The sequence below is a fragment of the Podarcis raffonei genome, chromosome 14 (assembly GCF_027172205.1).
Source record: "Podarcis raffonei isolate rPodRaf1 chromosome 14, rPodRaf1.pri, whole genome shotgun sequence".
In the NCBI taxonomy this organism is placed as follows: Eukaryota; Metazoa; Chordata; class Lepidosauria; order Squamata; family Lacertidae; genus Podarcis; species Podarcis raffonei.
In genome coordinates this window covers 27,832,829-27,860,574 of record NC_070615.1, presented here as the reverse complement: position 1 = coordinate 27,860,574, position 27,746 = coordinate 27,832,829, and the positions used below count along the sequence as shown (strand labels likewise).

At 53.2% G+C, this 27,746-nt stretch overlaps 2 protein-coding genes across 3 annotated transcripts in view; one reads left to right on the top strand and one right to left on the bottom strand.

Moving 5' to 3' along the window:
* SEMA4B (semaphorin 4B) overlaps nucleotides 1-12,043 on the bottom strand; it is a 36,039-nt gene extending 23,996 nt beyond the window's left edge. Inside the window, exons 1-2 of one of the 2 annotated variants that reach the window (XM_053364782.1) lie at nucleotides 11,923-12,043; nucleotides 10,028-10,134 (exon numbers count right to left, since the gene is read on the bottom strand). Coding sequence is in view for 1 of the 2 variants with exons in the window: in XM_053364781.1 (XP_053220756.1) it covers nucleotides 1,736-2,192 (457 nt within the window). In the remaining variant the exon portion in view is untranslated. Of the gene's footprint in view, nucleotides 1-1,735; nucleotides 2,208-10,027; nucleotides 10,135-11,922 lie in introns of those variants that run through there. The other variant, XM_053364781.1, reaches the window with a different exon arrangement.
* A 7,264-nt stretch (nucleotides 12,044-19,307) lies between these two features.
* On the top strand, nucleotides 19,308-27,634 carry IDH2 (isocitrate dehydrogenase (NADP(+)) 2). The gene is made up of 11 exons (XM_053366234.1): nucleotides 19,308-19,567; nucleotides 21,123-21,214; nucleotides 22,037-22,202; nucleotides 22,599-22,759; nucleotides 24,112-24,255; nucleotides 24,434-24,570; nucleotides 24,779-24,930; nucleotides 25,702-25,814; nucleotides 26,396-26,493; nucleotides 26,973-27,065; nucleotides 27,192-27,634. The coding sequence occupies exons 1-11, from the start codon at nucleotides 19,453-19,455 to the stop codon at nucleotides 27,274-27,276; spliced, it is 1,356 nt and encodes a 451-aa protein (XP_053222209.1). The 5' UTR covers nucleotides 19,308-19,452; the 3' UTR covers nucleotides 27,277-27,634.
* Nucleotides 27,635-27,746: the final 112 nt, after the last annotated feature.

Genomic DNA, 27,746 nt, shown 5'->3' with positions numbered 1-27,746 from the left:
CCTATGGGCAAGTTGTCACTTGATGTGGCAGCTGTTGGAGGGACAGGTGCCTCTTCCTCAAACCCACTCAACCTGCACACCTGGCCTTGTGTTGGAAGAAGCAAGCTGCAAGCTGAGACAGCACTTTGTTGCCTCTTGCACGCACACACCCAACCAAGGCCGGAGGAAATAGCAGCCACCCCAAAGTCTGCCCACTAGATAGGTGTTTTGTCTTATACCCAATTTTGCTAAGCAGTTCTTTGCTACTAATCCCCTCCATAAACCATCTCCCCATACGATAATTAATGCTTTTCACAAAAGAAAGTATTTCAGGGAGGCCACAGGTGAGTCTTGTTGGGACCATTCGGGTCACCACTGCAGCTGGCACCTGCACAGGAGAAGGCCCCAATCCTTCCCCGGATCTCTGGAGGTCCCCAGTAGCTACCCAGCCTCTATTTCATCAGCTCCACTGAAGCAAAATGCAGTTGCCAGAAAAGCTTGTTGGGGCAGGTCCCGCCACCTTCAGACAAACCTGAGAGAGGGAGGGTGCTCAGGTCCCTCCTTCTCTTCCTCCTGCCCCCTGCTGCTCTGGGGAGCAACAAAAACACAGCCCAGGGAGAGTGGGGACTGCAGGGGACTGCTGTGGATGTGGGGTAGCAGCAGAGGCCTTGACTGACCACAGAAGTGGTTGCAGTGACCTCCCAGGGGAGGAAGGACCTCCTTCACTGCCCAGGCCCTATGGAGCAAGAGATGTTGGGGCAGTCACTGTAGGACCCCCTGGAATGTGAGAGGCTGGCAGCTACTCTTGCTCTGGCAATGAATGGCAGTGCCCAGGGGACAGGGAGCCCCCTTCTCAGGCTCAGCCCAGCACTGCTGCAGGGTCAGCTGGACTCCCCTTCAGCTCCAAAAGACCCCATCCACACAGACATCAGCTGTCCGAAGCCACAGTTTCCCTGGGGACATGCTCAGGAGCCCCTGGCCAAAGCCCCCCAATGGATCAAAGGGGGTTGGCACTAGGTGGGCTGGAAAACAAGGGTAACAAAGCCCTGGCCAGGATGCTTTTGATGCCACCCACCCACCAGGGTGCAAGACATGTGTAGTTTTCATATGGATGCTGGCCACCCAGTCCGGCCATGGGCCAAATCAGGCCCAGCTCCTGATTTCATGGAGCGGCCCTGCTCTCCAGTCAAGGAACCCTTTCCTAAGGTGAGAGGTTGGGTTCTCAACCTTGGGTCCCCAGATGTTTTTAGCCTACAACTCCCATGATACCTAGCTCACAGGACCAGTGGTCAGGGATGATGGGAGTTGTAGGCCAAAAACATCTGGGTACCCAAGGTTGAGAAAGGCTGGATGGTCTTGGTGGCCCCCTTTCAAGGCTTCCGACACCAATGGGGAGACCAAAAGTGCCATGGCAGTCCTCGCGGCATCGAGGAAGAAGCTCAAAGGGAAAACCTCTTCACGGAGCCTCTCGGGGTGTGTGTGTCAATATTCGAGGTGCTTTACAAAGAGCAGAAAGAAAAGACCCTGGGCTCCGCGACCTCGAGCCCCCGCAAGATACTAAAACACCCCATCAGCCCGCGGAGATCTCCTTCTCCCCACCAGCAGCGTGAAATATCAGCGCCCCCCCCCAACCAGACCCCGAAGGGGCAGGCCGAGAGAGCAGCGTCGGTCCGGTCCCCCACCGCTTCCCCGGCCAGGAGCATCCCTCGACGGGGCCTCCGCTGTGGCTGGGCCGCCCCCGACCTCTCAGGCTTACCGAGGCGCAGACTCAGGCGCGGCACCGGCTCCTCTTCGGCAGCGGCGGCCAGGAGCGCTCCCAACAGCAGCAGCGCCGACTCCCGGAGCCCCATGGCGCAGTGGGTCCGAGGGGAGCGGAGCCTGGGCAGCAGCAGCAGCGGCGGGCTGCTGAGCGTCGGAGGCTTTGCTCGCTCGACCAGGCAGGCAGGCGGATCAAGTTGCAAAACTTCGGAGCTGCTCGGACTGCTGCTCTTTCTGGTTCCTCCTCCCCCGTCGGGGCGGGAGTGGCCGCGCCTCCGCCCCCTCCCTCGGGAAGAGACAGGTCCGGACCTGAGAGAGAGGGAGAGGGAAAGGGAGGAGGAGGAGATGTGGGTGAAGCTCCGAGGGCTGGCCCCGCCCCAACATCTTTCCCCGGCCGTTGAAAGCAGCCCTGAACGTCCCTTTGCTAATCTCTCCCAGAACCGCACCACCCCCATGCGGTTCCTCCTTCTCCTCCTCTCTCCCGCCCTCCAAAACTGAAGCCCCAATCCCGAGCTAGGCAGCTACCCTCGTTGGGGCTTCGCCTGGCGGTGCCGTCGAACCAAAGCACCCGACAGCTTTAGCACCCATGGGTGCCCCCCCGCCAACCCCAAAAATGCAGCCCAAAACAAAAGAGCCTCTTGGGCCCAAGGCAACCTCCCTCCCTCCGGGGCACTATGACAAAGACAGCCCCACCTCCACCCCCCTCTCCTTCCAACTCTTCCTTGGGCTCCACGCCTGCTTCTCCCAGGAGCTAAGCTGAATGGGGGCATCTCAAGAACACCCCACTGGGGAGAAGCAAGGGGTGGAAGTGTCCGCATGCCCCCCGCACTGGGCCAGACCTCCCTGGCAGCTCCTCTGCCCTGTGGGCATTGTTGAACTCTGGGCTAATCTCCATGCTCTCCTGGGCACCGTGCCCACCCCGCCCTGGCAGAGCGCCCAGGCAGGGCTGGCAAACAGAGAGGGAGAGACACACAGGCTGTGGGGCCAACCAGCAGGGCAGCCTCAGAGAGGCAGGCCTGCAACAGGCTCCTGCCTGTTCCCCTGGCAACTGGCCCGCTGCTCTGAGCCTGCCCTGGGCACCTGGCTCTGCCCAGTCTGACCTTCTCCTCCTGGGTTGCAACTCCCTCTGGTGCATCAGCAGTGAATGGCTGAGAGTCCACCCTAACAGCTGCCTGGGTCAGGGACCACTGAACGCCTCTCTCTCCACCAGCAGGCTGGAAGTAAAACATGAAATATCAACACCATCATTACAACACTCCCGAGCAGGGATCACACCCCTTTCCTTGATTTTGTTTATGTAAAATCTTATCCTGAATGAGCTGAATCTCTTAACACAGACTGCATCTGCCTTGGAGGGTGGAGCCTTGAAGATTATCATGTCCCAGTGGCAGTGCCAGATTTATGTATAGGCTGAAGCCTACTTAGGGGGCCTCACCAGCCTGCCCTCTCCCCAGTGCCTCAGTCTCCTCTCTCCCAAAATTGCAAACCCAAGACTTCATGCGAGGGCAGGCCTCTAAGTCTAGGGGGCCTCGCCAGCCTGCCCGCTCCCCAGTGCTGCAGTCTCCCCTCTCCCAAAATAGTAAACCCTCTTTTACTGCAGGCTGTGTTGGTGGCCATCACTGCCTCCTGTGGGAGCAATTTCTGTAGTTTGACTAAGCACTGCATGAAGAAGTGCTTTTTCTTATCTGTCTTCAGTCTCCCAACATTCAGATCCATTGATGCCCACTAGTCTTTCTTGCCCCTCCAGTTTCCACAGTAACTATTTATTGAGGAACTCTCCCATGCTGATCCTGATGCCAAGACCCATGGTTTGGGGCGGGGCAGAGGTGGGGGACCACTTGATTGAGCATCCTATATATCTATATTTGTTAAACAAACAACAGACAATAAATTAAAATGGCGACTATAATATTAGCTGAATGTGTTTCCTGTCTTCTGTATGTTGCTGAATTGTCTGGTTTAATATTTTAGAGTTTTTTTGTATATAAGTTGTTTCACCTAAGAATAAACGGATTAATTCCTTGTCTATGGCTGTACAAAAGCTGTAACAAACAATAGAAAGTTCTATGGGCCTTGACTTGCAAATGGCAACCCCTGTACTGAGCTGAGTTTCCTGGTCAGCTTGTTTGGACATGTTTATTTTTAATTCTTAATGCTTTAATTGTGTGCCAGTTTTTTTCTTCTTCTTTAATATGCTATTGACTAGATGGTTTCTGAAGGTTCTTCTGCCTCTGCCCTGGGTGCACTTTTAGGCCAAGCCCTCTGCCTTACAGAAGGTGACCTGGGAAGCCTAATCCTGCATCATATAAGCTTTAAGATGCCAGTGTGCAGCTCTGCTCTGCTTCCAAATGGAATGTGCTGCCCAGTGCAAAGGAGGGCTCAGGGCCTGCTTGCTTATGAGTTCCGCATTGGTTTGGAACAAGACAGAGAACTAGGTGAACCTGTGGTGTGACCCAGCTGCTGCAGGCAGGCTCTTCTGATGTTCTTCAGACTAGAACTCAACCCCTCCATCAAGAATAATTAGAGAGCTGAAGCTTCCTAGCTTAAACCACAGCTGCAATCTGCGGTGCACATGGGCCTGCTTGCCTGCCTTGGAAGGTTCCCCAGAAATGTCAGGACAAAATGCAGCTGTTGGGCTGGGACTGGCTCTAGAGAGGACCCCTGGCCACCAACTGCTGCCCATCCATTTCTGGGCACAATTCAAAGTGCTGCCCATTAAAGGCCTGATGTCATCTCAGTGCCAGGCAAAGGACTTCTGCATTTCCTTACAGCTTTAAGCTGTAAACTGGCTATGGGTTTTTGTTTTGTTTTGCTGCTTTCTTTTTTATTACTGCTGGTTTTATATTTATTGCTACGTGTGTCTGTTTTCAATTATACTGTTGGAAGCCACCCTGGGGGCTTTTATGTAATAGCAGCTTTGCAATATCAGGCAAGCACAGCTGTGGATCTTTCCTCCTCCTCACAGATAAGCCCACCTGGACTTTATGATTGTCACCTGAGCCGTCCAGTAGAAGCCCTCTGAAGTCCGGTGGGTGGGAATTGTGGAGAGAGAGAGAGAGAACCCAGTGAAGTGCCCACCTCAGCATCTGCAACCAAGACTCTCATCTAGTGCTGATGTCCTTTGGGTGGCAGGCAAAGATGCTCTTATTGCTCACCCAACATATTTTGGAGCTGGTTTTAACTGAAGTCCTCTTCAGGCACTACAGTGGTACCTCGGGTTACATATGCTTCAGGTTACAGACACTTCAGGTTACAGACTCCGCTAACCCAGAAATAGTACCTCGGGTTAAGAACTTTGCTTCAGGATGAGAACAGAAATCGTGCTCCAGCAGCGTGGCAGCAGCGGGAGGCCCCATTAGCTAAAGTGGTGCTTCAGATTAAGAATAGTTTCAGGTTAAGAATGGACCTCCGAAACGAATTAAGTACGTAACCAGAGGCACCATTGTATTTAGTCCCTTCCTTCTGATGCAGGAAGCCTCCTGCACTGGAGGAGCATATGTGGGGAGCCTCCATGAGCACAGGAAGCTCCTTGCTTCAGGAATAGCAGTCAAACGACGGAGAAGCTAGAAGGAGCTGAGCAATGATTTGGCAGTGCTGTTCCATTATGTGTGTGCTTCTTCTTCAGGGCAGTAATGCCTAAAGACGGTATGTGTTGTATTGTTGTGCTGTATTTTGAGTTTTTATTTATTCAAATATTTATAACCCACCTTCTAAAAGTTGTTCACATGCTGTTTTAAGCTCATAAAGACAGCAGCAATTTCAAGAGAACCACTAATTTTAAAAGAAATTCAAGCACAGCATATGAAATAATCAAACACAGGCTGGAACAGAAACATCTTCAGAGCTCCCTTAAAGGCTATCAGTGTCCAAGATGTACATCTCTCCCTGGAGAGAGGCTTCCAGAGATGTGGGATCTCCACTCAAAAGGCCCTGTCCCTGCTGCCCACCAATCTAACCTCGCCTACTGGCAGGCCAGACCTCAGGACTTCAGGCGCTGATCTCAACGTTCAGGTGGGCAAACAGCCCTACAGGTAACCTGGTCCTAAACGGTTTAAGACCTTGAAGACCAAAACCAGCACCTTGAACTGGGCACAGGAATGAACAGGCAGTCACTTTAACCAGTACAGTATAGGTGTGATATGACCTCAGCTGCCACTTTCTATAACCATTACAGGTTCAAAACCACCTTCAAAGACAGTCCCACCCAGAGCACCTTGGAACAAGTATGAGCAATTTCATCAGCAAAATGCAAAGCCAACTGGTCATGGCAGACCCTGCAAGGCTGCAGATGCTGACCCAGCAGGGCCTGAGATGTGTGTATCCCCAACCACAGCAAAAAAAAGTACCGGTACTCCATTAGCTTTCATTTCACAAGTCAGTTGCCCTGAGAGGTTTTAGAGCTGAAGCAAAGGGTGGGATACCATCACTCTGAACAAATAGAGGCTGTACTTCAGGAAATGAGAATCCCCAAGTCACCTATGCACAGAACTCTATCCCCCCTCTCTTTCTGCTTCCCTTCCGCTTCCAGCAACCACAGCACCCTTGTGGGGTGGTTCTAAGAATTAAGAAGCCCCCTGAGCTCTGGGAAGCCCTGTCTGAAGGAGAAACCTTTTGGCATTGCCTGCATTTAAGTCCCCCACCCCTTCCAGTGGGTAGTGGCAGCTCTGCCAAGGATGGTGGCGAAGGAATCATTTGCTCATGCTCAGCACTCGGCCTCTGCATCTTAAAGGGAGAAGCAGAGGGAGAGACATGCTGGTGGCAGAGAACATGGCTCCTGTGGCCTTCCAGTTCACATATAATGGAGGAGCAGTTCCTGAGCATCATGGCAGGAGCCGCCACGTGACTTTCAGAAAGGAAGATCTCCCACTCTTGCCTTGAACTCAGGGCAGATATTTGCTCTCTCAACTCTTCCAGGGAAATTATGACTCTGGGAGCCCTGGCAGGGGCCCATCCACACCCTGTCTTTGCACAAAAAGGGAGTACACAGAACCATCACCTCTCCCCTCACTTTAGGAAAACAAACTGTGCAGCAAGAGGAGCAAGCATTCGAGGAGATGGAGGAGGGTTTCAATGCACAGGCTTGGCCCTAAACAAAAAGGATTTCCCCTGATTCCCCTTCTTTGGGGCGCTGGGACAGTTGAGCAGGCTTCTTTCCTCCCAAACACAGCTGTCAGGAGGGAGAGGAGGATGAAGAGGGTCCAGGTGGGACTCTGCTCAGGAGCCCCCTCGAGGACCTCCTCGCTGCATCCATCCAGCAGTAACCACGGCAACCCGTGATGAATGCCTGCCACTTGGTTTGCCATGGCAACGGAGGAGCATGAGAGAATGGCCCCGGGAACTAGCAAGGGTCGAGGTGGTGGGTCAATGAGCATTGGCATCAGCACGGGGAGGATCAGGGGCCCAGCGGAGCGAAGTGGGGGAGAGAGAGAGGCGGGGGAGGAAGTGGGGGAGGAGGAAAGGCAGTGGCTGTTTTCATCTTCCCAGAGGGAGGGTGGCCAAGATGTGGCTCCGGATTGGTCCCAAGCAAACGGTGGCAGCAGCAGCAGCAGCACCCATTGCAAAAGGAGGGAGGCAAAGCCCTGGCAGCCAGGACAAAAGCAGCTTGGGAGAGAGGCCAACTTCACCCCAGGCTTCCCCTTTCCTGGGCTGAGAGATGGAAGGAGGGAGCAAAGCTCTCCAAGGGCGGCCAGTGGCTGGGAGAGAGGAGGGGGCTAGAGGGCTTGAAGCCAAACAGCCCAGCGCTTCTGCCCTTCCCTTTGCAATCCTGCAATTTGCCTGCAGAGGTGCTCAGGCATCTCCAGTGGCAGGTGGGTTTCTAATACCGTTATCGTTACACAACCCCACCACTGAAACAAATGCATCAATTCAACTGGCCAGAGGCAATGGATAAATGGGGGTGGGGACTGGCAGCCCATGCCTGGAGTAAGAAGGCGCCCTTGTGGGCTTCGGTCCCTTTCTTCCATCTACAGACCTCCCAGCCACACCCCTGTGCTGGGGCTCCTTGCTTGTTGTGGACTAGCACCTTGGGGAGCCTCCTGTTGGGAACAAGGTGGCCGGGAGGGCAAATGTCAAAGTGTGCATGCACTCCTTCCCTATCAAAAAGGCAGGTAGTTCCCTGCTGAGCCTTCTCTTGGACTCTCCTCCACTTCCGGACATTAGGAAAGGAAACCTGGAGGCTGAGAATCCAGGTGGCTGCCCAGGAGACTAGCTAGCTGGCTGGCTGCCCACCCACAGGAGACCTCTGGGCCTGAGAAAAATGCAGCCAGCCAGCTTTGCTTGGCCCAGGTCTATTGTCGTGCCCTGGGATTTGGGAGGAAGAGATCGGTTTGGAAGCACAGCTGATCAAGCACACAATCAATGGTGTCATTTGATCTCCTAGCTCAGGGCAGGGCCCAGATCTGGTTGCAGGCAGGGGCAGGCAGCTGGGAGACCAGCCTGTAGAGGCTGGGTAGGAGCTCAGCACCGGCCCTTTCAGCCTTCAGACAAGGGAAGGGCAAGCCCATGCCCTGTCGCCTATATAGGATCCAGGTGCTGTGTTGGGGGTGGGGGAGAGGGAGCCCCTGCAAAGTATTGGGAGACAGACCACCATGTGCCATATGACCTGCTGTGCCGCCTCCACCACTGCCTGCCCTCAGGGACTCTCCCATATTTAAAGTGCATGACTTTCCCCAAAGAATCCTACAGTTTAAGGGTGCTGAGAATTGTAGCTCTCTGAGGACAGGATTCTTTGGGAGAAACCGTGCACTTTCAATGTGTATGGGGTGGTGTGACCCACTGCAGTGCTGGGTGCTGTCCTACTGTCAATGCTGAAGCAAGATCCAGCCACTGGTCCAGTCGGATGACCCAGTGCAGACCTTCAGACGCCCCTTCTTCTCCCTGGGAGAAAAAACTCTCCCCAGTCACTGCCAACCAGGCTGGCTAGGACACACATGAGCAAGTGCCTTCTTGGGTTGCCTCTTCCTTGCCCAGTACTGTCAGCATGCATGTGGGGAGCAGCTCAGAGGAGCCATGTCCTAAGCCATGCTGACTCAATCAAGATGCTCTGTGCCCTCCTCCCATGGCAGAGAGACCCAGCAAGGGCCACTGATGACTCCAAAGAGTGCAAGCAGGCTGCCAGGGAGGCTGTTCCTCTTTGCAACTGCAACTGATGTTAGAATCCGCCCCCCTAAGGTCACAGTATTCCCACAGAGGGTTGTGCAGTCATGGCTGCTGCCAGTTTCTGGAGGGCACCAAGGGTGGCAGAAACAAAGGCAGGTGGAGGGAGAGATTCAGCCACATAAAACAAAACAGCAATTCTGTAAGGCAGCTCCCATGAGTAAATGCCAGGCCATCAGCACCACAGCAGGGCCCACAATCTCATGATTATCGGCTTGTGGTAACAGAGAGGTTGGGATTTATTTAATTTTTTTGCTGGTGGCACCAGTGTTGTGGAATGCCTTCTCTGATGAAATTTGAGACACCCCATTACCGTTGGCATTCTGCCACCACCTGGTTACACACCTGCTTTGGTAAGCCTTTCCCTGAACTTGAGCTTGTGGTTTTATTGTTTTCACTGCTTTTTTCAAACTGTCTTTCATTGTCATGCTTTCTAAATTGTTTGTTTCATTGTAAATTCAAATTAAGGGTGTTTTGATGCCGCTGTGTACTCTGCATATTGGTTTTGTAAACTGCTTAGAAACCATTTTGGCATCTACATGGTATATAAATTAATAAATCATCACCACCACAGACACTCCTCCCTGCTTCTAGCTTTCCAATAAAGCCAAGGGAAAAATACTCTGAGCTGGCGGTTCCAGGCTACTTCCTTTATTTCCGTTGATGCCCTGGTGGAAGTTGAGTTGTTCTCAAACATTTTGGTGTGGAAGTTGGAGAGAAGGAAGGAAATGTCTGCCACCCTAAAAACATGGTGACTCCCAATCCCTTCTCCCTTCCCCCCTCCCAACACACACACTACCCTTAAATAGCTCGGGATATTGTCAGAAAGAAAGATATGTGGCCGTGAGCTGCCTCCCACCACATGACACCAGGGGAAGCCCTCCCCAATAACCCTGGTGGGTCCCACTATTGTAGGCTGGGGTTCACAGAATGGCACTTGGCCAAGGAAGGCCCCATTGCGGGGGCGGGGGAACCTTTTTTGCAGGCAGGTTCCCTCATTGATTGCCCAGCCTTTACCAGAAGATGCCAAATACCCTCTCGGCTGGCAGCTGCTTCGACTTCTTTGCCCATTTGTCGAGGCTTCATCTTGTAAAGGAAGCACATGAGCTGACAGGCTGAGGGTCCTCACACTCACCTCCTTCAGCTCTGAGCAGCTAGTATGGGTGCGAAGATGCAAGGAACCAGTTTCACCTGGCTGGGAGGCAAGCGATGCTGAGGTCAGCTGAGGCTTTCAGAATGGACCTAGGAGAGGGGGAGAAGGAAATAAGGTTTTAAATATGAAAATTCCCAACCAAGTTGGAATAGTTGAAAGATGTGGTCTATCTCAGCCTTCCCCAGCCAGAAGCTCTCAAGATGTCATGGTCCATTGACAGGAAGTGCAAAGTTCTCTGCAACATGGGCAGCTGGTGCAGCAGGAAAGAGGTTTTGTTTGTTTATTGCATTTCTATCCCAGCTTTCCAGGGTGGCGCTGTGAGTTTAACCACAGAGCCTAGGACTTGCCAATCAGAAGGTCGGCGGTTCGAATCCCCGCGACGGGGTGAGCTCCCGTTGCTCGGTCCCTGCTCCTGCCAACCTAGTAGTTTGAAAGCACGTCAAAGTGCAAGTAGATAAATAGGTACCGCTCTGGTGGGAAGGTAAACGGTGTTTCCGTGCGCTGCTGTGGTTTGCCAGAAGCGGCTTAGTCATGCTGGCCACATGACCCGGATGCTGTACCCCGGCTCCCTCAGCCAATAAAGCGAGGTGAGTGCCGCAACCCCAGAGTCAGTCACGACTGGACCTAATGGTCAGGGGTCCCTTTACCTTTACTTTATCCCAGCTTTTCCTCCAAGGAGCTCAAGGTGGTGTGCATGTGGATCCCCAATCCACAACAACCATGCGTTGAGAGACAGTACCTGGCCCAATTCATGGGGATTTGAACCCTGGTTTCCCGGGTCCTAGTCTGACACACTAATCTGTTGTTGGACTACAACTTCCATCATCCCTGACCACAGGTGCTCTAGTTAGGAATGATGGGAGTTGTAGTCCAACGAACACATGGGGCCTCAAGTTTGAGAGAATTAATTGAGGAAGAGTGAACCATATACACTGGAGAACAAGATTGAATATAAAAGCAATAAAAATATATGTTCCTATAAAGCAGGTGCTCTCCTAGGGTTCTGGTGGGGACAGTCTCTCTCTTTCCCTCCCTCCCTTTCTCTTTCTCTCTCCGCTGCCCCCCTGTGGCAGACAGTCCTTCCGAAATGCACTTTTGTTCACAGCTTCTGTGGCAAAATCTGAGTTGGCAAGCATGCTCTATCCAAGACAGATACAAACATTTGTTAATGGGTACCCAGATTGGCAGCACAGCCTGGTGTGGGGGAACAGCAGATGAAGGGTTTTGCAAATGCAGGCGATATGGTGAGCGGGGGCCATTAGAACCCCGCTTGTGATGCCTTCCTCTCTTGCCTCAGGGTGGCCCTTGAGGGCTGGCTGTGTGGTGACTGGGGGTCTGGTCCAGCGCCTTGCTGAGATGGGTGGGGCATGTGGGCATCAGGTTGTTTTGCTTGCCAAGGTCCACGGCTGAACCCCAGAGTTCAGGAGGGGTCAGTCCCAGCTCCGTTAGAAGCTCTGTTGGTTGTCACATCCCCAGCCTAAGGCTAAACTTGGGGGGGGGGCGCACGCCAGAGGGGCCATCACCTGCGCCCCTCTAATGCTGAAAAGCGCCATTCAGACGGCCATACACACACCCCAAATCTCGGAAGCCCTTTAGCTATATAGAATGCCTCTGCCCCTCCCACGCTAAATTTCGATGATAACTGAAGGGGCTTTCTCTGGTAGGGGGAGTGCAAAATTCCTGGCGCGCTATTGTGCCAGGGAAGAGGGGCTTCCCTCCGCCTGCCCTGCCTCTGCCGGGGAAAAAAGGCTCTCGGCACATGGGCAGAGGCACTGTCTGTCTTGGCTGCTAACAGGTCTCGGGGCTGAGTCCCGTCACAGAGCCAGCCTTTGAAGGCAGAGACACCCCCGTCCCGCCCGCCTCTCTCTCTCTCTCACCTCCTGCACAGACGCGACCCCTTCTCCCCGGCCCCAGCCTCTCCTGCCGTGGCCCGCCGTCGCCTTTCTTTGTGGTGCGTCCCTCCCTGTCTGTGCCGGAATCGCGGGGCGCCGTCGGGGTGGGAGGAGGGATCGGGGCGGTGCTTCCAGACCAACTGGTGACATCAAGAAAGGGAGGAGGTGCGGGGGGGGGTTGAATACGGGGAGGGGTCCACACAATGCAGAGGCGGGGGTGTGGCGGGCTGGTCGGAGGCTGGGGAGGGGGCGGGACCCCGAAATGTCACCCAGCCCCCCTGGACAGAATATCCTCCAGTCCCTTTGCCAGGTAAGCACGACCCTCACCCCGGTCAGCCGAAGATGCTGCAAAAGAAGGTCCCTTTCAAACAGCAAGAGACCCCCTGCGCCCCCCGTTGTCGGTTCCTGGCCAAATCAGTGGAGGAAACGAGCAAGGCGCGCATTAATCTCTGCCAGGGGAAGTGGAAGAGGGAGAGGTGTGGGGCTGATTATTGGCATGGGGGAGCGGGATTCACTTCTGACCACCGCTCGGACCAGCGGAGCAGCGGCAGTCCCAGGGCTGCATTGAGGACAGCAGCAGGAGCCCCGCCCCCCGATTTTGGCTTCCTCCCCGCTCCCCGGTTGGGTCGAGTTCAAATCCTTCCCCTCCCCCGCCCATAGCATTCCCTGCTGCCTATTAGCATGACTGTAAGCCGCTTGCGGGCAGAGACCGCTCCCTTCCATTTCCTTATGCAACTCGATCAATGCCCTCCAGGGGGCGCTCCTGCAGGGAGGATTTTCCAGAATGAGGAATTAAGCGAAGGGATTCCCGAAGGTGAAAGCAAGTGGCGCCGCCACGGAGCGAGGGAGCAGCGCCCTCTCGTGGACAATGGCGGGATGCGCATGGAGACCTATAAGGCGGTTGGTTCCTGGAGGGGCGCCTTTGTTCATCCAGGGAAGCCCCTACAACAGGGGTCAACAAACATTTTCAGCAGGGGGCCGGTCCACTGTCCCTCAGACCTTGTAGGGGGCCGGACCATATGTTGCCTTGATTATGACCCACATTTTTGGCAAAAACCCTTATTGGGACCAACCCCAACGTTGCCCAAATGTGATTTTTTTTGGGGGGTGGGTGTTCCTTTATACACCCACGCTGCTTCCTTTGCGTTTTACACGTTGACAGCTATTATTTCTCTCGTAAGGCAGGGTGGGGGGCTGAGGTAAGCGCACCATTTCTGTCAGCCCTGGAGAGTGTTTGTGCATGTGTGGGTGAAGGAATAGCCGTTGGCCACGCTAAGTCAGGCCAGTGCCGCTCAAGCAAAAACGTTCTTCTCCCCATGTGAGGGAAGACGAGGCGGCGGCAGCTATTTACCTTTCCATGGATCACACCGTGTAGCTAACGAGCGGCCTCCCCAGCAGAGCGCAGAACTGCTTTGGAGAGCAGCTGCCCACGTGCTCCCTGCTTCCTTTGGCGGGGAGCACTGCCGCCACAGACACCAGCGGGCGTCGCTCCCGAGGCGCCTCCAAGCCCCTGCCGCCGCAACTGCCTTTCTTGAGGTCAGTTACCGGCAGCTCCTTGGTGGAAATCCCCACCCCCACCCTGGAAGAAAAGATTGATGCGTGTGCATGACAGATGAAGAAGGGGCTTGTCTTGAGCAGCCACTCACCTCACTTTTGACCCCCAAGCCTGGCTGAGTCGCAAAAACCATCATGTGCACACGCGCGCTATGCCGGCTGTCTGGATTCCCGGACCGTCCACAGGCCGGATCTAGAAGGCAATGGGGCCTGATCTGGCCCACGGACCTTAGTTTGTCTACCCATGCCCTACAAGGACAGGTGTCTGTTTCAGTGATATTATTAATGAAGGGTGGTATAAAAATATTTTTCAGGAATAGTTTGTAGAATCAATTCTTTGAGTGAGCATATTTTTTTCTGGCTTCAGCTAATATTGTCTCCTTTGTTTTATTGTGCATAAATCTTGCAAGTCCCCTCCACTGGGATCTTTGCTTCTCCATGAGAGGAAAAAGATGGTGTATGCTTTATTGTGGAGGCCACAGTCGTGTCAGGGCTCAGGGGCAAAGAGTGGCGCCAGCTTCCAAGCCTGCTTAGGACTTACCTTCAGTGCATGGGAGCCTTGCCCATTTCTTCCAGGTCCAGGAGCTGGCCAAGTCAACTTCCAAGGGAGATTTCTGTGCCTGAACCCCCTACTGCTTTAGCAAAGTCGGAAAATGAAGCTTTTGGTGGCCATCTTTTTCAAGGTCTTCTTGTTTGAGATACTCTTCATTTATATTTTTACAACGCATTGTGTACTTTGTTCTGCAGCTCAGCTGTGCTATCTCCTATGTTTGCAGTTTGTTTAAGAGTTGCCTGGACCTCATTTAACTGCTGTCTGAGTGGTCAAGCTTAGAAGCTTATCATGTGTTTTAAGTTCAAGAGAAGTCATAGGTTAGCTTTGTTTGCTTGTTTCCTGGGCTATTCTTTCCTCCTCTGCTCTCCAACTGATGCTATGTCCCATTCCATCCCACTAAGTATTTAGTTTCTCCTTTTTTCAGGTGTTCCTTTCTGTCTGGGGAGCCCTTTGGGTAGGAAGGGGTATCCTGTGGGGGCTCTTCTGATGTTCTTGGACAACAATTCCCATCTCCCCTGACCATTGGTTATTCTGCATTTGGGTGTCTGTTCATTCTCACTGGTCAATACCCCGCCCCCATGAAGCTTCTGAGATTATTTCTGCTTGTTTGTGACTTTTCCTTCCCACCTCTCTTCCAGTCTGGAACACACAGATGCCAATGACAAAAATTAAATAAAATCACCATGCAGCAATAAGACACAGTAAGAATCACAAGAGGACTCTAATGCAGACTAGCAACTTTTAGTCACCAATCTCAATCCCAAATAAATTGGTTCATTTATATAATGGGACCAAAACTTTCCAAGCCCAGATCATAGACTCATAGAATTGTAGGGTTGAAATAGATCCCCAAGGGCTATCTAGTCTAACCCCTTGCAATGCAGGAATCACAGCTAAAGAATCCCTGACAGGAGGCCATCCAACCTCTGTAATCCAGTTGACACATTTCTGTTTAAACCATCCTGCTTTTGAAAGCATTGCCATATGGGCATGAGCCTTAGCAAGCAGCATAGGTGGGGGTTTTTTGAGAGAGAGAATCTTTATAAATATCTGCACATAAAAAAAATTGCAATCTTGCTTCATTTGTCCAAGACACAAACATGGCTTCATTGGATCTAAGCTAGTGTATTTGCTTCTGTACCATAAACACACATGGACCTACAGACCCTGCAAATCTGTCCATGCTGCAGATGCAACCTCAGGCTCTGGGTACCTGATGCAGTGCAGAATATATTTGCACCACAGGTAAGTAGAAGGTAAGAAGAAATGCCAGAATCTAGACCTCATTGCTACTGGTGAGTGGCTGCATCTTTTTACAATCAGGGCCAATTAGGGTGATGGGGGGGCAGGCAGGATGGCCATTTGGCCAGGGTCCTCAAGCTCAAATCGGGCCTCAGATTTAGACACTTGTGAGTTTTCGGTTTGTCCAGAAGCAGGGGGTTTGTATGCAACCTGTTCCAATAGGTTCAGGGGTCTTGCCAAGAGCTACGACTCCAGCTGCACAGCTGCAAATAAAACGTTTTAATTGCGTTGTGTGACACTAGATGGCAACAGTGAGCTATGGCAAATTCAATGTATTTTTCAAAACGTTTTTTTAAAAAGCATTTTCACAGTGTTTTTTTTTTAAAAAAAATGTGTGTAGATTCCACTCAAGTTCTCTTTCTGTTTTCTCACTCTAACTCTGTGAGAGATGTCAAAAGAGCCAACTTGTGCAATGCCACACATTGTGTATAGGCACAAGGGGTGGGTGGGTTGTTTTTGCAGCCAGAGCCACTCCATTTTCACCCTCTCCTAAACATGCAATATGCCTAATCTTGGAGCTGAGAGACACATATTGTCTCTCCAGGCCTGCCTGAAAAGCACATTGCGGTCTGCAAAGGACCACAGTTTAGGCGGTGCCTAAATCCAACAAGACAACTTTTGCAACCCATGAGAAAATTTTACACGCCGTAATTATGAGGAAACTTTGTGTTTTAATGTCTGTTAAGTCATCAAGTCTGTGCTCAATTAAAAGATCTTGTCTGAAAGTTGGCGAGGCTGGCAATTCCAGAAGATCACAGCTGCTGTTGAAAGGGATCCTGGGCAAATGCAGAGTTTGCATGGAAGGGTGCCCAACCCTGCCTGCAACCAACCAGGGTGCCAAACTGACACCCTTTCCTGCCCCGTGGGAAGCAGAGTCAAGGAGGCCCAAGTGAGAAGGAGAGCAGTACTAAGCCTCTTCCTAAGTAGGGGAGGTAAACAGGCTGGCCTCCTGGAGTGCCTCTGGGTCTGGCTCCTTGGCTCAGTCAATCAAAGAATACTAGGAACATAAGAAGAAACTGCCAGATCAGGCCAAATTGGCTCATGTAGTCCTGTATCCTGTACTCACAGCAGCCAGCCAGATGCTGGTGGGAAACCTGGAAGAAGGATTCAAGCACATGAGCCCTCTCCCTTCCTGGATCCATTGCCTAAGCCTGTCCAGCACCAAGGAGGCCTCCTCTAAGATGAAGCCAGTCATGGCCAGAGTGGCCAACTCTTGCCAAGTAATTCTAGCCTGGAGCCCAGCATGCTGTCAGGGGAGCAGCCCAGTGGCTCAGGGCAAACCAGCCATGCCCAGGAGGCAAGAAGCAGAGGCTGGTGCTTCAAGGATGAAGTTCGCCAAAAAACATGTGCTTTCTAATCTCCAATGGCCAAGCAGCACATCCACCCAACACAGTTCAGATGCCAATTGTCTCATGAGTAGCAACTATGAGCGAGCCCAGTGCAGGTGTCTCAAGCAGCTGGTGAGCGCTGCAGCAAATAGCATGTCAAGCTGCAGGTCCAGTGCAGTCTTATGCACAGTCATTCTAGAAGACATCTACCCATTTCACAGATAGGTAGCCTAAAGGATGGGAATCCATTACAGAGAACTGAAAGCACCCTAAGAACAGACGGCTGGTCTGTTCATGCATGAAAAGGTCAAGGAATTTTGAGCATGTAGGAAAGAAGCAGTTATATTCTATTGTCACAAGTGCTCACACTCAGCATGAGCCAGTGGAGCCCAGACTGAGTGACCCCCACAGCCCTGGAGATTCCCTCTCTCTCTCACACAAGGAACCCTGGCTCTGCCCTGGTGCCCCCTAGCCTTCCTGCCCCCCTCTCCTCTCTTCCCCAGGGGGATGTCCAACTGGCCAACCACTGGGTAGGCGAGGCTGGGTAAGGGGGAACCTCCAAAGCAGACCTTTGCCTACAACTTCTATCATGCTTCACTGTTGCCTCATTATGCCTGGAGCTGATGGGAGTTGCAGTCCATGCATGCTGCCTCTGATCTAGTCAAGAACATTGGTCCATCAAACTTAGTGGCATCTCCACCAGGCCTTTGGCCCTCTACATGCTGCTGGACCCCCCAGCTCCCGTTTAGTTGGAACTTTGATGGGTGGAGGTGTAGGGGTCAGCTATATGGTGCCCTTGAGGCAGAGCTTTGGGGCAGAAGCCCCCACTTGGCAGAATGGGCAGGACAACACCACCCCATACACAGGCAGCACACAGCTCTAAAGGGGGTGATGGGCAGAATTAAACTGAATTAAGTCCAAAGTCTAAATTGCTCAACTGCTCTCCTGGCTGAGGCCTTGCAGCCAAGAGGGCAGAGGGGCAACTCCTCCTCTCTCCCCAAACTCAAGCTGGGGTGGTCTTGGCAGGCTGCTTCCTGATTGGTGGTGTTGCTGGTGAGTGTGTTTGTGTGACTCCTTTCTTGTGTTTCTGCCCTGAGAGCATGTCAGGTCCCAGCTGTGTCAGTCAATCAAAGTTTATTGTTCTAGCCAAAGGCTAGAAACCTGCAGCCACAGTCCCAATAAAACAATAGAGATCATACATCCATAATATGAGGCAACATCAGTGATGTAAGACAGAGGTTGCCAGATACACCCACAAACTCAAATCCAGTTTGATTTCAAATTAAACCTCACCACAACTTTATAGTGTTCTATTGAACTCCCTTTTCCTGATAGTTATTTGCAGCTGGTGGATAGAGGGCCACACTGTGTGTTACAAAACTATTATTGTCACCCAAAGGAAACTGGACCGTTTCTGACGGGATGCACCTGCTTGCTTCTGTGAACAAAGGTTTTAGAAAACGATCTTTTGGGTCTCTATATAAGGGGCAGACTAGCAGATGTTTAACAGTGATGTCTTCCAACTGAGGCTGACCACAGATACAAGGATTAAAGAAATTCAAGGAAGAGGAGCATAGCTTTGCGCTACCTCCACTGCTGGAGGCAGGGTGCCTCTAAATGCCAGCTGCTGGGGATCACAAGTGCACACATGGTCTGCTTGTGGCCTTCCTTTTGGGGTATCTGGTTGGCCACCATGAGGACAGGATTCTGGGTGGCCCCTCTTTGGACTGATCCAGCAGCCAGGCTGTTTTTGTGTTGAGCCAGTGCTGACCCTGGGTGGTTCAAGCTGAGAACAAAGCAAGGGCTGCTTGGATTGCACTGTGCTCAGTGCCAGCTCCGACCCCCACCATGCCCATGGGTACTAACCTCCAGGCCCAGTGCCCGCCTTCCCAAAGGGAAGCCTCCCTTTGGCTGGGTTGTCAAGAGGGCTTCTTGCACCTCCAGGCGAAATGGAAGGAAGGGCCCTCGTAGGAAGTCCCCACGGGGCTTCTCGCTTGGGCACCACCCTGCAAGGCAGGGGTGCCAAGGTTGCCCTTCCAGCCCAGCCTGGACCCTGATCTGCTTTGCTCCGGGGCCTCTTCCTCGGGGCTATTTGCTGCGAGCTCCTGGATTAGTGGCGACCGGCGGCTGCCGTCAGTGTGCAAACAAATGGCGCAATGCCCTCCGGCTCTGCCAATGCCCTTCAGCCCCGACGGCGGCCCAGACAGGCCACGTCCAGCACAGGAGCGCATCCTGGGAAGCTGGCCTTCGCCTCTCGTCTCGATGGATGTCTTTTATCAGCAGCCAGGCCTGGCCTTGGCGCTCCCGCCCGCCTGTCTGGCGGCTGCAGCTACTGTTACCCAAGCACAAGGCGAAGCAGTGGGGAGTAAGCTGGGTATCCCTCCGTGCTGGGCGTCTAGGGCACCCCGCCGCCGCCCAGCGCCCCCGCGAAGGCCACATTTGTAACGCGGGGGGGGGGGCGGCGGGCACCAAAGGCAGTGGAGATGCTGTCGCCCGAGGGAGGGCAAGAGCGTGGCACTCACGGGAGCCAAAGGGGCAGTAAAAGAACAATGGCTGCTGCCGCTGCGTGTCCATTTCCCGGGTGGCCCGCTTCGGACCTCGGCGCCCCGCCCCGACGGGGAGGTTCCCAAAGCGCGGGGACTTAGGGGGCAGGGCAGGCGGGCGGCCGCTCCATCTGCTCCGCCTGGCGCGCCTCGGCTGCTCGGCTTCTCCTCTTTGCCGCCGCCGCCGCCGCCGCCTGCACGTCCTCCATTTCCTCTTCCTCCGTCCGCCGCCACGATGGCCCACTACCTCCGCGCTGTTGCTCCGGCCGTCGCCTCGGCGGCTTTGGGCCGCTCTCCTGCCGCGCTGCTCCCGGTGCTTAGCGTCTCGCAGCGCCCGCCGCACCGGCACTGTGAGTGGCGGGGGGGGAGGAAAGAGGGGGGGTGGTTAGAGCAGAGGGTCCCGGCGCTGCCCCCCTCCCAAGGCCTGGCGACGGGAGCCACCTCTAGCCCCGGAGAAGCAGGCCAGGCGTTCGCCCCCTCCAAGATGCCCGGCGCCATGACCGTGCCCTTGTGTGGCAGGGTCCTGGAGCGCCCCGGGCCCCCCGTCCGCCGGTGACCTTGCGATGCCCCGCCGGGCCCCGCCGGCTGCCTTCCTCTGCGCCTGGGCTCGCTCGGCCCCGCCTGCCATGCTGGGCCTCCCCAGGGACTATATTTAGAGCCGCCTCGGGTGGAGCCGCTCCCGCTCAACTCCGCGGCGGCCAAGGCGGCTTTGCCCGCCTCGGGGCACCGGGAGACTTGGAGGAGGAGAGCAGATTGTCTCTCCTGGGAGACCTGTAGCTGGGGGACGCGAGGCCCACATGCCAGCCCCTCTTTTGCCCCGTCTCGAAAGTGGCTCGGGTGGGGGGGTTGGCGGGCAGAAGGCTTGCCAGCTTGGCGGGATCCTGTTGCATGGAGCAGAAACTGGCACAGCGCACAGCTGGCCTGGAGGGGGCATTAAGACCCTGTCTGCATATACGTGCTTGCCTCATTGAGGCTGTGCCAGGCCTGGGAATGTAGGCCGGCAGTTGCTTTGCTTCTGTGTCGCCATGGAAGACCTCCCCCCCCCCCGCAGCCCCCCATGCACACCCTAAGGCTAAGCCCCTGAGGAGGCCTCTTTCCAGCTTGACCAAGACTCCTTTTCCTTCCTCTGTGTGTGGATCTCGAACAGAGGATTTGGCTGCCCCCTGCCCTGCCATTCCTGCTTTGAACAGCTAGCAGCTGGCTCCAGGACCTGTTGGAGAGCCGTGCCAGCCAGCTCACTCTCGGAGGGGCAGGGAGGAAGCCGCAGAGGGAGGGTGTGCCTGCTGCTCCCCTGCTGTCCTCTGAGGGTGACCTTGTCCCTTGACCGGCTGGCTGGAGCAGTGGAGTTGCAGGTCCAGTCTGTGGAAAAGGGGCTGCGGGCAGATCCCCAGCGGAGGAGCCTCACCCCAGGCGAATGTGCTTGGATTATGGCTTGTGAAAGTCAGCAGGGCTTTGGGCTCAGCTGGGATTAGTTAGAGAGCCACTGGGCAGCAGTTAATTCACTTTCTCTCCTGCCAGGGTCAATCACAGGGTAGACACAGCAGGCACCTTGGCCTGACTGCTTTAGCTCCACTCTGTGTTGTGCCTATTCTCAGTAGAGCTGGGGAAATACTTCAGATTCTTAAGAAGCACCGGCGTCAGTTGCTGTTTACATACACGAAGGGGGAAAGGCTTGCAGGAGAAGCGCAGGCAGCTTCCACAAGGGAGGCAGTTTATCAGTCTCTAGACCCCAACAAGGATTTGTTTTGAGAGTGGTGTGCTGGGATAGAGACACACGCCAAGGCCCTGGGATTTTTCTTCCAGTGGTTCTAGCAGCTGCACCCTGGCACAGCTCACATCACACAATTGTTTGGGTGCTGGAGGTTGTCTCTGGTGTCTCTTCAGCATTCTGACATTTCTCCACAGATGCTGACAAAAGGATCAAAGTTGCCAACCCTGTGGTGGAGATGGATGGTGACGAGATGACCCGGATCATCTGGGCCGGCATCAAGGAGAAGGTACCTGGAAGTTTTGGATCCGAGGGGCTGGGAATAAGGCAGCAAGGACCACGTGTTGATGGCCTGTACATTGGTAGCACAGTCATGTTTGTAAAATGCTCACACTTTGTGGAAAGGTGAAGAAAGGGGCAATAGAAAGTTAGAGGACTGGAAGATGTTTCTTCCAGTAGGCTAAGGCGGTCTGGGCTTCTCAGCTTTGAAAAAGTTCCCAGGGGAAGTATGATAAGAGATTTATAACATTATGAATGATGTGGGGAGAGAGCCAGGGTTTTCTCCTTACAATTTTCAACATCCTTGGATATATCTTAGGTAAACCAGATGATGACATTTAACACAGCCGTATTCCACATGCAGCAATGAATGAGTTATATCAAGTCAGGCAGCCCCTGCCAACCTGGTGCCCTTCAGCTCTTCTGGACTACAGCTCCCTTAAGTCCCAGCAAACATGGCTGCATGATGATGGGGCTGATGGAAGCAGAGCTTTACTGGCTGAGACTGCTGGGGGTTGTAGTCCAAAATATCTGGAAGGCACCAGGTTTGGAGTTGGGTAGGCTGGGGCAGGTTAGTGTCCCATTTCCCCACAGACCAAATGGAGCTTGGAGAAGACACCACCCTTGCAACAGGAGGGAAATTGTGTGAATAACATGTAATTATTATTAATTTTTTAAGTGCACTTTTTGCATGCACAGGAACGGTAGTGCGTGGAAGCTTTCTGGGGCATGTCTCTGATGGGCCTTCTTGCTCAGTGGTGTGTTGATCTCTACTGCGGGGTCTGCATCTACATACCTTTGTCCTCACTGCCTTCCTCCCATCCCGGCACAGCTGATCCTGCCCAACATAGATGTCCAGCTGAAGTACTTTGACTTGGGGCTGCCGAATCGGGACCAGACGGATGACCAGGTCACCATAGACTCTGCCCTGGCCACCCAGAAATACAGCGTGGCTGTCAAGTGTGCCACAATCACCCCCGATGAAGCCCGCGTGGAAGGTACATGGGAAATGCCCATGGCAGGGTTCAAGGAATCTGGCATGACCTGCGCTCCAGGTCCCCTCTCCCAAGAGGAAGTCACTCAGCCCAGATTGCAGCTCACTTTCTTGTGGGGAATGTTCCTCTTTTCTCTTGGGATGGCTGGAGTGGCTGGTGCTAAGGCAGTGGATTGGCAAGGAGCCATTAAACTACCTTGTTTGAGTCAGACTCTTGGTGTAACAGGCTCCACTGACTGGCAGCAGCTCTCCAGGGTTTCAGGCAACGGACCTGGAGATGGAGCCTGAGATTGAATCAGGGATCTTCTATGTGCAAAGCAGATGCACTCTGCTGAACTGCCACCATTGGTCTCTTGCTCTGCACCTAACTACTTCTTCTTCCCCTCCACACTTCCCCTAGAATTCAAGCTAAAGAAGATGTGGAGGAGCCCAAACGGCACCATCAGGAACATCCTGGGTGGGACAGTCTTCAGAGAACCAATCATCTGCAAGAACATTCCTCGCCTGATCTCCGGCTGGACAAAGCCCATCGTCATTGGCAGGCATGCCCATGGTGATCAGGTGGGTTGGAAGGGAGAGTGGGTGGGTGGATGGGCAGCTGGATTGGGAACAAGGTGGGATGTACAACTGGGAGAGTAGAGCATTCTCTTCTCTACAAACCCTCTGGGACAGAGCAGGGCCAGTCAGTCTCTCTTACCCCTTGGCAATTGTGTTTTGATTATCTGTCTGGCTCCAATCTGCTCCCCACCTAAGACAGGCATGCACAAAGTCAGGAGTAGCAGGGGGAATGTTGTTGGAATCCTGCTGGCTGCGTCAGGAAGTGATGGCAAGAGTACAGAAAGCTTTGAAAGAACCTCACTGATAAATCTCCTTCATCCTTGAGTACTAGGTACAGTAGTACCTCGGGTTAAGAACTTAATTCGTTCCAGAGGTCCGTTTTTAACCCGAAACTGTTCTTAACCTGAGGTACCACTTTACCTAATGGGGCCTCTTGCTGCTGCTGCTGCCGCCACACGATTTCTGTTCTTAACCCGAGGTACTACTTCTGGGTTAGCGGAGTCTGTAACCTGAAGTGTTTGTAACCCAAGGTACCACTGTACTTGGGTTTAAATACCTGTCCTAAATTCAAACGCTGTATAATCTTCTATAGGTAGGAATAGAATCAGAAGAGAAAAAACTAGAATTTTCTTATAGTAAATGCCCTGCTCTGCAGTGAAGTGAGGAGGACATTTGGAATCCTTTGGGGTTGGCTCCTCCCATCTTCAGGAGGAGAGACCAGCTGCCTTGAACTTGACTCCTCCATGCTCTCTGTAAAGCAGACTTTGCAAAAAATGTGCAGGGAACAAACAGGCCCTTTGGCAGCCTGGAAAGCCCTGCTGTGGGTGATGATTATGGTATGGTGGAGGAAGGATGCATGGTCACTGTAAACGCCCAGCTACTGCCATAACTTCCTTTGGTTCAGTTTCCCTTGAACCTCCCAGGGGCAGGTCATAACTGGGGGGGGGGGGACAGACAGGCATCTTTGCCCCCAAATTCCTCCACCTTCACCCATGTGGTTAAAAAACCTATGTCCCTCTCTAGGGTGTGTGGAGGAGGTGGGTGGCTGTAAGCAGAGAAAAATAAAAACCGAAATTAACTGGAAAAACCCAATCCCTTTGTGAGGGGCTCAAGAAATAGGGCCAGTCTAGAAGCTAGAAGTTCAGCTCAAATTGCCCCTGCCTCCTACAGGTGGTGGGGTAAACCCGAAGGATTCCAGAGGCTCCCCCCTTGTTCTTCTACAGGACAGTACTGTGGATCCTAGCTACAGAATACATTGGGAGGGAGCAGGCCCCAGCATGGGGCTAATTAGGGGGTTTGATGTGGGGAATTTGATACTGTTGGGCTCTCCTAACATGTGGGTTTCTGCTTTCCAGTATAGAGCCACAGACTTTGTTGTGGACAAGTCTGGGACGTTTAAGATGGTCTTCACTCCCAAGGATGGCAGCGGAGTCAAGGAGTGGGAGGTGTACAACTTCCCCGGCGGAGGCGTCGGCATGGGCATGTACAATACAGATGAGGTGAGGGCCATGCCAGCTGGACCCCTGCATTAGTTGCTTCCTAGGTCCCCTCCATGGGGCGAGGCTGGCTCCTGCATCCTGGGGACCTGCTGCTCCCCTTTGAATAGCAAGGTGGCGGCTCCTGCAGGCTGCTGCTTCTGGGTCATGTCCCACTGAGGGCCCTGTCTTCCTTTTGCAGTCCATCTCAGGCTTTGCCCACAGCTGCTTCCAGTATGCCATCCAAAAGAAGTGGCCCCTTTACATGAGCACAAAGAATACCATCCTCAAGGCCTACGATGGGAGGTTCAAGGACACCTTCCAGGAGATCTTTGAAAAGTGAGCCCTTCTGACCCCACCTCTTGGCCTAAGCCAGGAAGCTGTGGGTGGGAGTTGCTTTCTCCCACCTTCCCCCAAACCCAGCATTGCCTGCTGAGATCCTAAGTGCCAGAGCACCTCCCTGTTGGGATGGGTTGGAGGTGCTGTGTGAGGAGGATTAGAGGGTTGATGCTGCATGAATAAGTAACCCCTTGTTCTCCACTGCCAGGCACTACAAGACTGATTTTGACAAGCTCAAGATCTGGTACGAGCACCGTCTCATTGACGACATGGTGGCCCAGGTGGTAAAATCCGCAGGTGGCTTTGTTTGGGCGTGCAAGAACTACGATGGAGATGTCCAGTCTGACATCTTGGCCCAAGGTGCGGCGCTGGGCAGGGGAGAGGGCAGCTGTGAAAGGCTGCAAGTGGTGTGTGTGCTTGCAACTTGTAGGGACCGGAAAGCAGGGGGAAAGAGTTTGCTCTATTCTTGCAATAGCACCGCAGAACATGGCTTCCTGTGTGACCAGGGCACTTCAGGGGGCTAGACCCTCCCATGTAGGGAGCTGCCACTGGTTCATCTTAACTGGCAGCACCTCACCAGGAGCCTTTCCCAGCCCTCTCTGGAGATGGAACCTGGGGTCTTGTATGCGCAAAGCACTCACTCTGCTACTGAGCTATTGCCTTTCTCCAAGACTGAATAGCACTCAAAAGGGCAGGTTTCTGCTCTCAAGGGGGGAAGCAATGTTGCTGAGGTCTTCGTGAGATTAATGTTTCTCAGAAGGGAGACTGCACAAGGCAAGGCCAGACCATTTTACATCCCGCTTCCTGCCCTTCTGACTAGCATTTCAGGAGATGGGCTTTTCTCTCCCTGTGGCTGTTCTCCAGCTCTGCTGCAGTTGTCTGTTCTGCAGAGTGGAGGTGGCAGATCAGATGCCCCACTGATGGTGAAGCTGGAGAATTCAGATGTTTCTTCCTTCCTTGCGAGTCAGCTTTAATCTGTTGATATAGAGTGCCAGGTACCCCATGCTCCAGAGGGGAGCACATCATAGGCACAGGAACAAAGTGGCCCAGGGACCTCCCCTTCCCCACAGAGGATGGTGTGGAAAGCTGCTGTTGCAGAGACAGCCAACAGGAGTTTGGCTTTTTTTCTAGGGTTTGGCTCACTCGGCCTCATGACTTCCGTCCTCGTCTGCCCGGATGGGAAGACCATTGAAGCGGAGGCAGCTCACGGCACTGTTACACGCCACTACCGGGAGCACCAGAAGGTGGGTCCACTGGGTGGCTGTGGAGGAGGGGGCTCACCTGGCCCCTTCTTTAGGCATATTGTCTCACTCTTTTCTGTACCAGGTGAAGACCCTTTCAGCTTCCCAGGCTTTAAATAGCTTTACCCTTTTAATCCACTGAGTCTTAGATTCACCATGTACTTTTAGTGAAGATGTGCTAGTTTGCTTGTTGCTGCTGAAAATATGCTGCTTATTATAGTTTTGCCATTTTATTTTAATGTTTTATTGCTGTAAGCTGCCCAGTGAACACTGTGATTGGAGGATATAAATATGGCCAATAAAATAAATGAATGAAATAGACCAGTGGGAGGGATGTGAGCGCCCTCTTCTGGCCAACTTACTGCATCTGCATTCTCACCAGACTAGGGATAGGGAAACTGTAGTCCTCTAATGTTGCTTTAAGTCTCTTTAAGTATTGCCCATGCTAACAGAGACTGATGGGGTCCAACAGCCCCTGGAGGGACACAGGTCTCTCCCTCTCTCAAGCTAAATGCTTGCTGGTCTGCTGCCTCTGTAGCACTGGCTGGCAATTAACTGTGCCTACCTGTTTTCCTCCCCTGCAGGGCAATCCCACCAGTACCAACCCTATCGCAAGCATCTTTGCCTGGACAGGAGGCCTGAAGCACAGAGGCAAATTGGACAGCAACGCTGACCTCATCAAGTAAGGGCCACTGCCCAGCAGCATGAAAAACAACATTGCTGTGGGAGAGCAAGTTGGCGGGGAGGGAATAGGGCTGCAATTATGTCAGGCTCACGACAAAGATTTTTGAAGTACAGGCATAAGAATGACCCAGATACTGTAATGGGAGAGTGCCCTGGGCCCCCCAGGGGCAAAGGGGGACCCTGAAGAAGGAAAGGCAGGGCTCCTGGAAGGTGTTGTGAAAGACCTGCTTGAAGGTGAGCGTCAAGCGTGTTGTTGGCACACTCCATATTGCATATCGCTGCATCTGCTAGTTGCTTCAACAAGTGATGCACCAAATAACGGCAGTAGCACAGCAAGACTGAGAAAACAAACAAGCTTTGCTCCCTGCAAAACAAGAGTGAGGCTGGGCCTGGCCTGTCAGTCAGAGGCTGCAGGGAGATGTTGGGCCTTGCTGTTTTTCCTCCTGTGCTAGAGGCTGTTCTTTTTTCCATGGCCAGGTTTGGTGAGACTCTGGAGAAGGTCTGCATTGAGACGGTGGAGAGTGGTGCCATGACAAAGGATCTGGCTGGCTGCATTCATGGATTAAACAAGTGAGTATTCCTGGGCTGCTGCAGGGCTAGCCTGTGGCTCCTACCTTCTCTCTCACGAGTTGAGGAAGCACAACTTGCCACCGGCTTGAAGTTCTCATGCTCCCCTTCCCCCTTGTGCATTTTCAGTGTGAAGCTCAACGAGCATTATTTGAACACCACCGACTTCCTGGAAGCTATCAAGAACAACCTGAACAAAGCTCTGGGCAAATAGGAGGAGCTGGAGGGGGGTGCTGGAACGTGCTTGTAGTGGGTGGAGGAGGGCACAGCATAGCATGGAGGCACACGATGAAGGAAAGGGGATTGCCTCATTTTTAACAGAACAAATTATGGCTGTTTGTACTGTCAACCAGAGACATTTTTGTAACCTGGTTGTTTTTTAAAAACCTTTTTAGCCGCCCTACTTGGGCTCCAATAACATGTCCCACCTGCTGCTACTGCTGGCTTGGGGGAAGGTCTCAGTGCTGGACCCCCCACCCCCTGCCAGGCGGTCATAATGGTTTGTGCTGTAATTTATGTACTGTGGTTTGGGCCTCATGGTGCCAAATAGAGCTATTAAATTATAGCTTTTACACATGGCTTGTTGCTTTTATTGCTTCCCAGTATCGACTGTCTGTTATGGTGACTCTTTTCTGGGGAAAGGCAAGTCTCAGCCCCCCTTGAACCTCTCCCCACACACCCCAA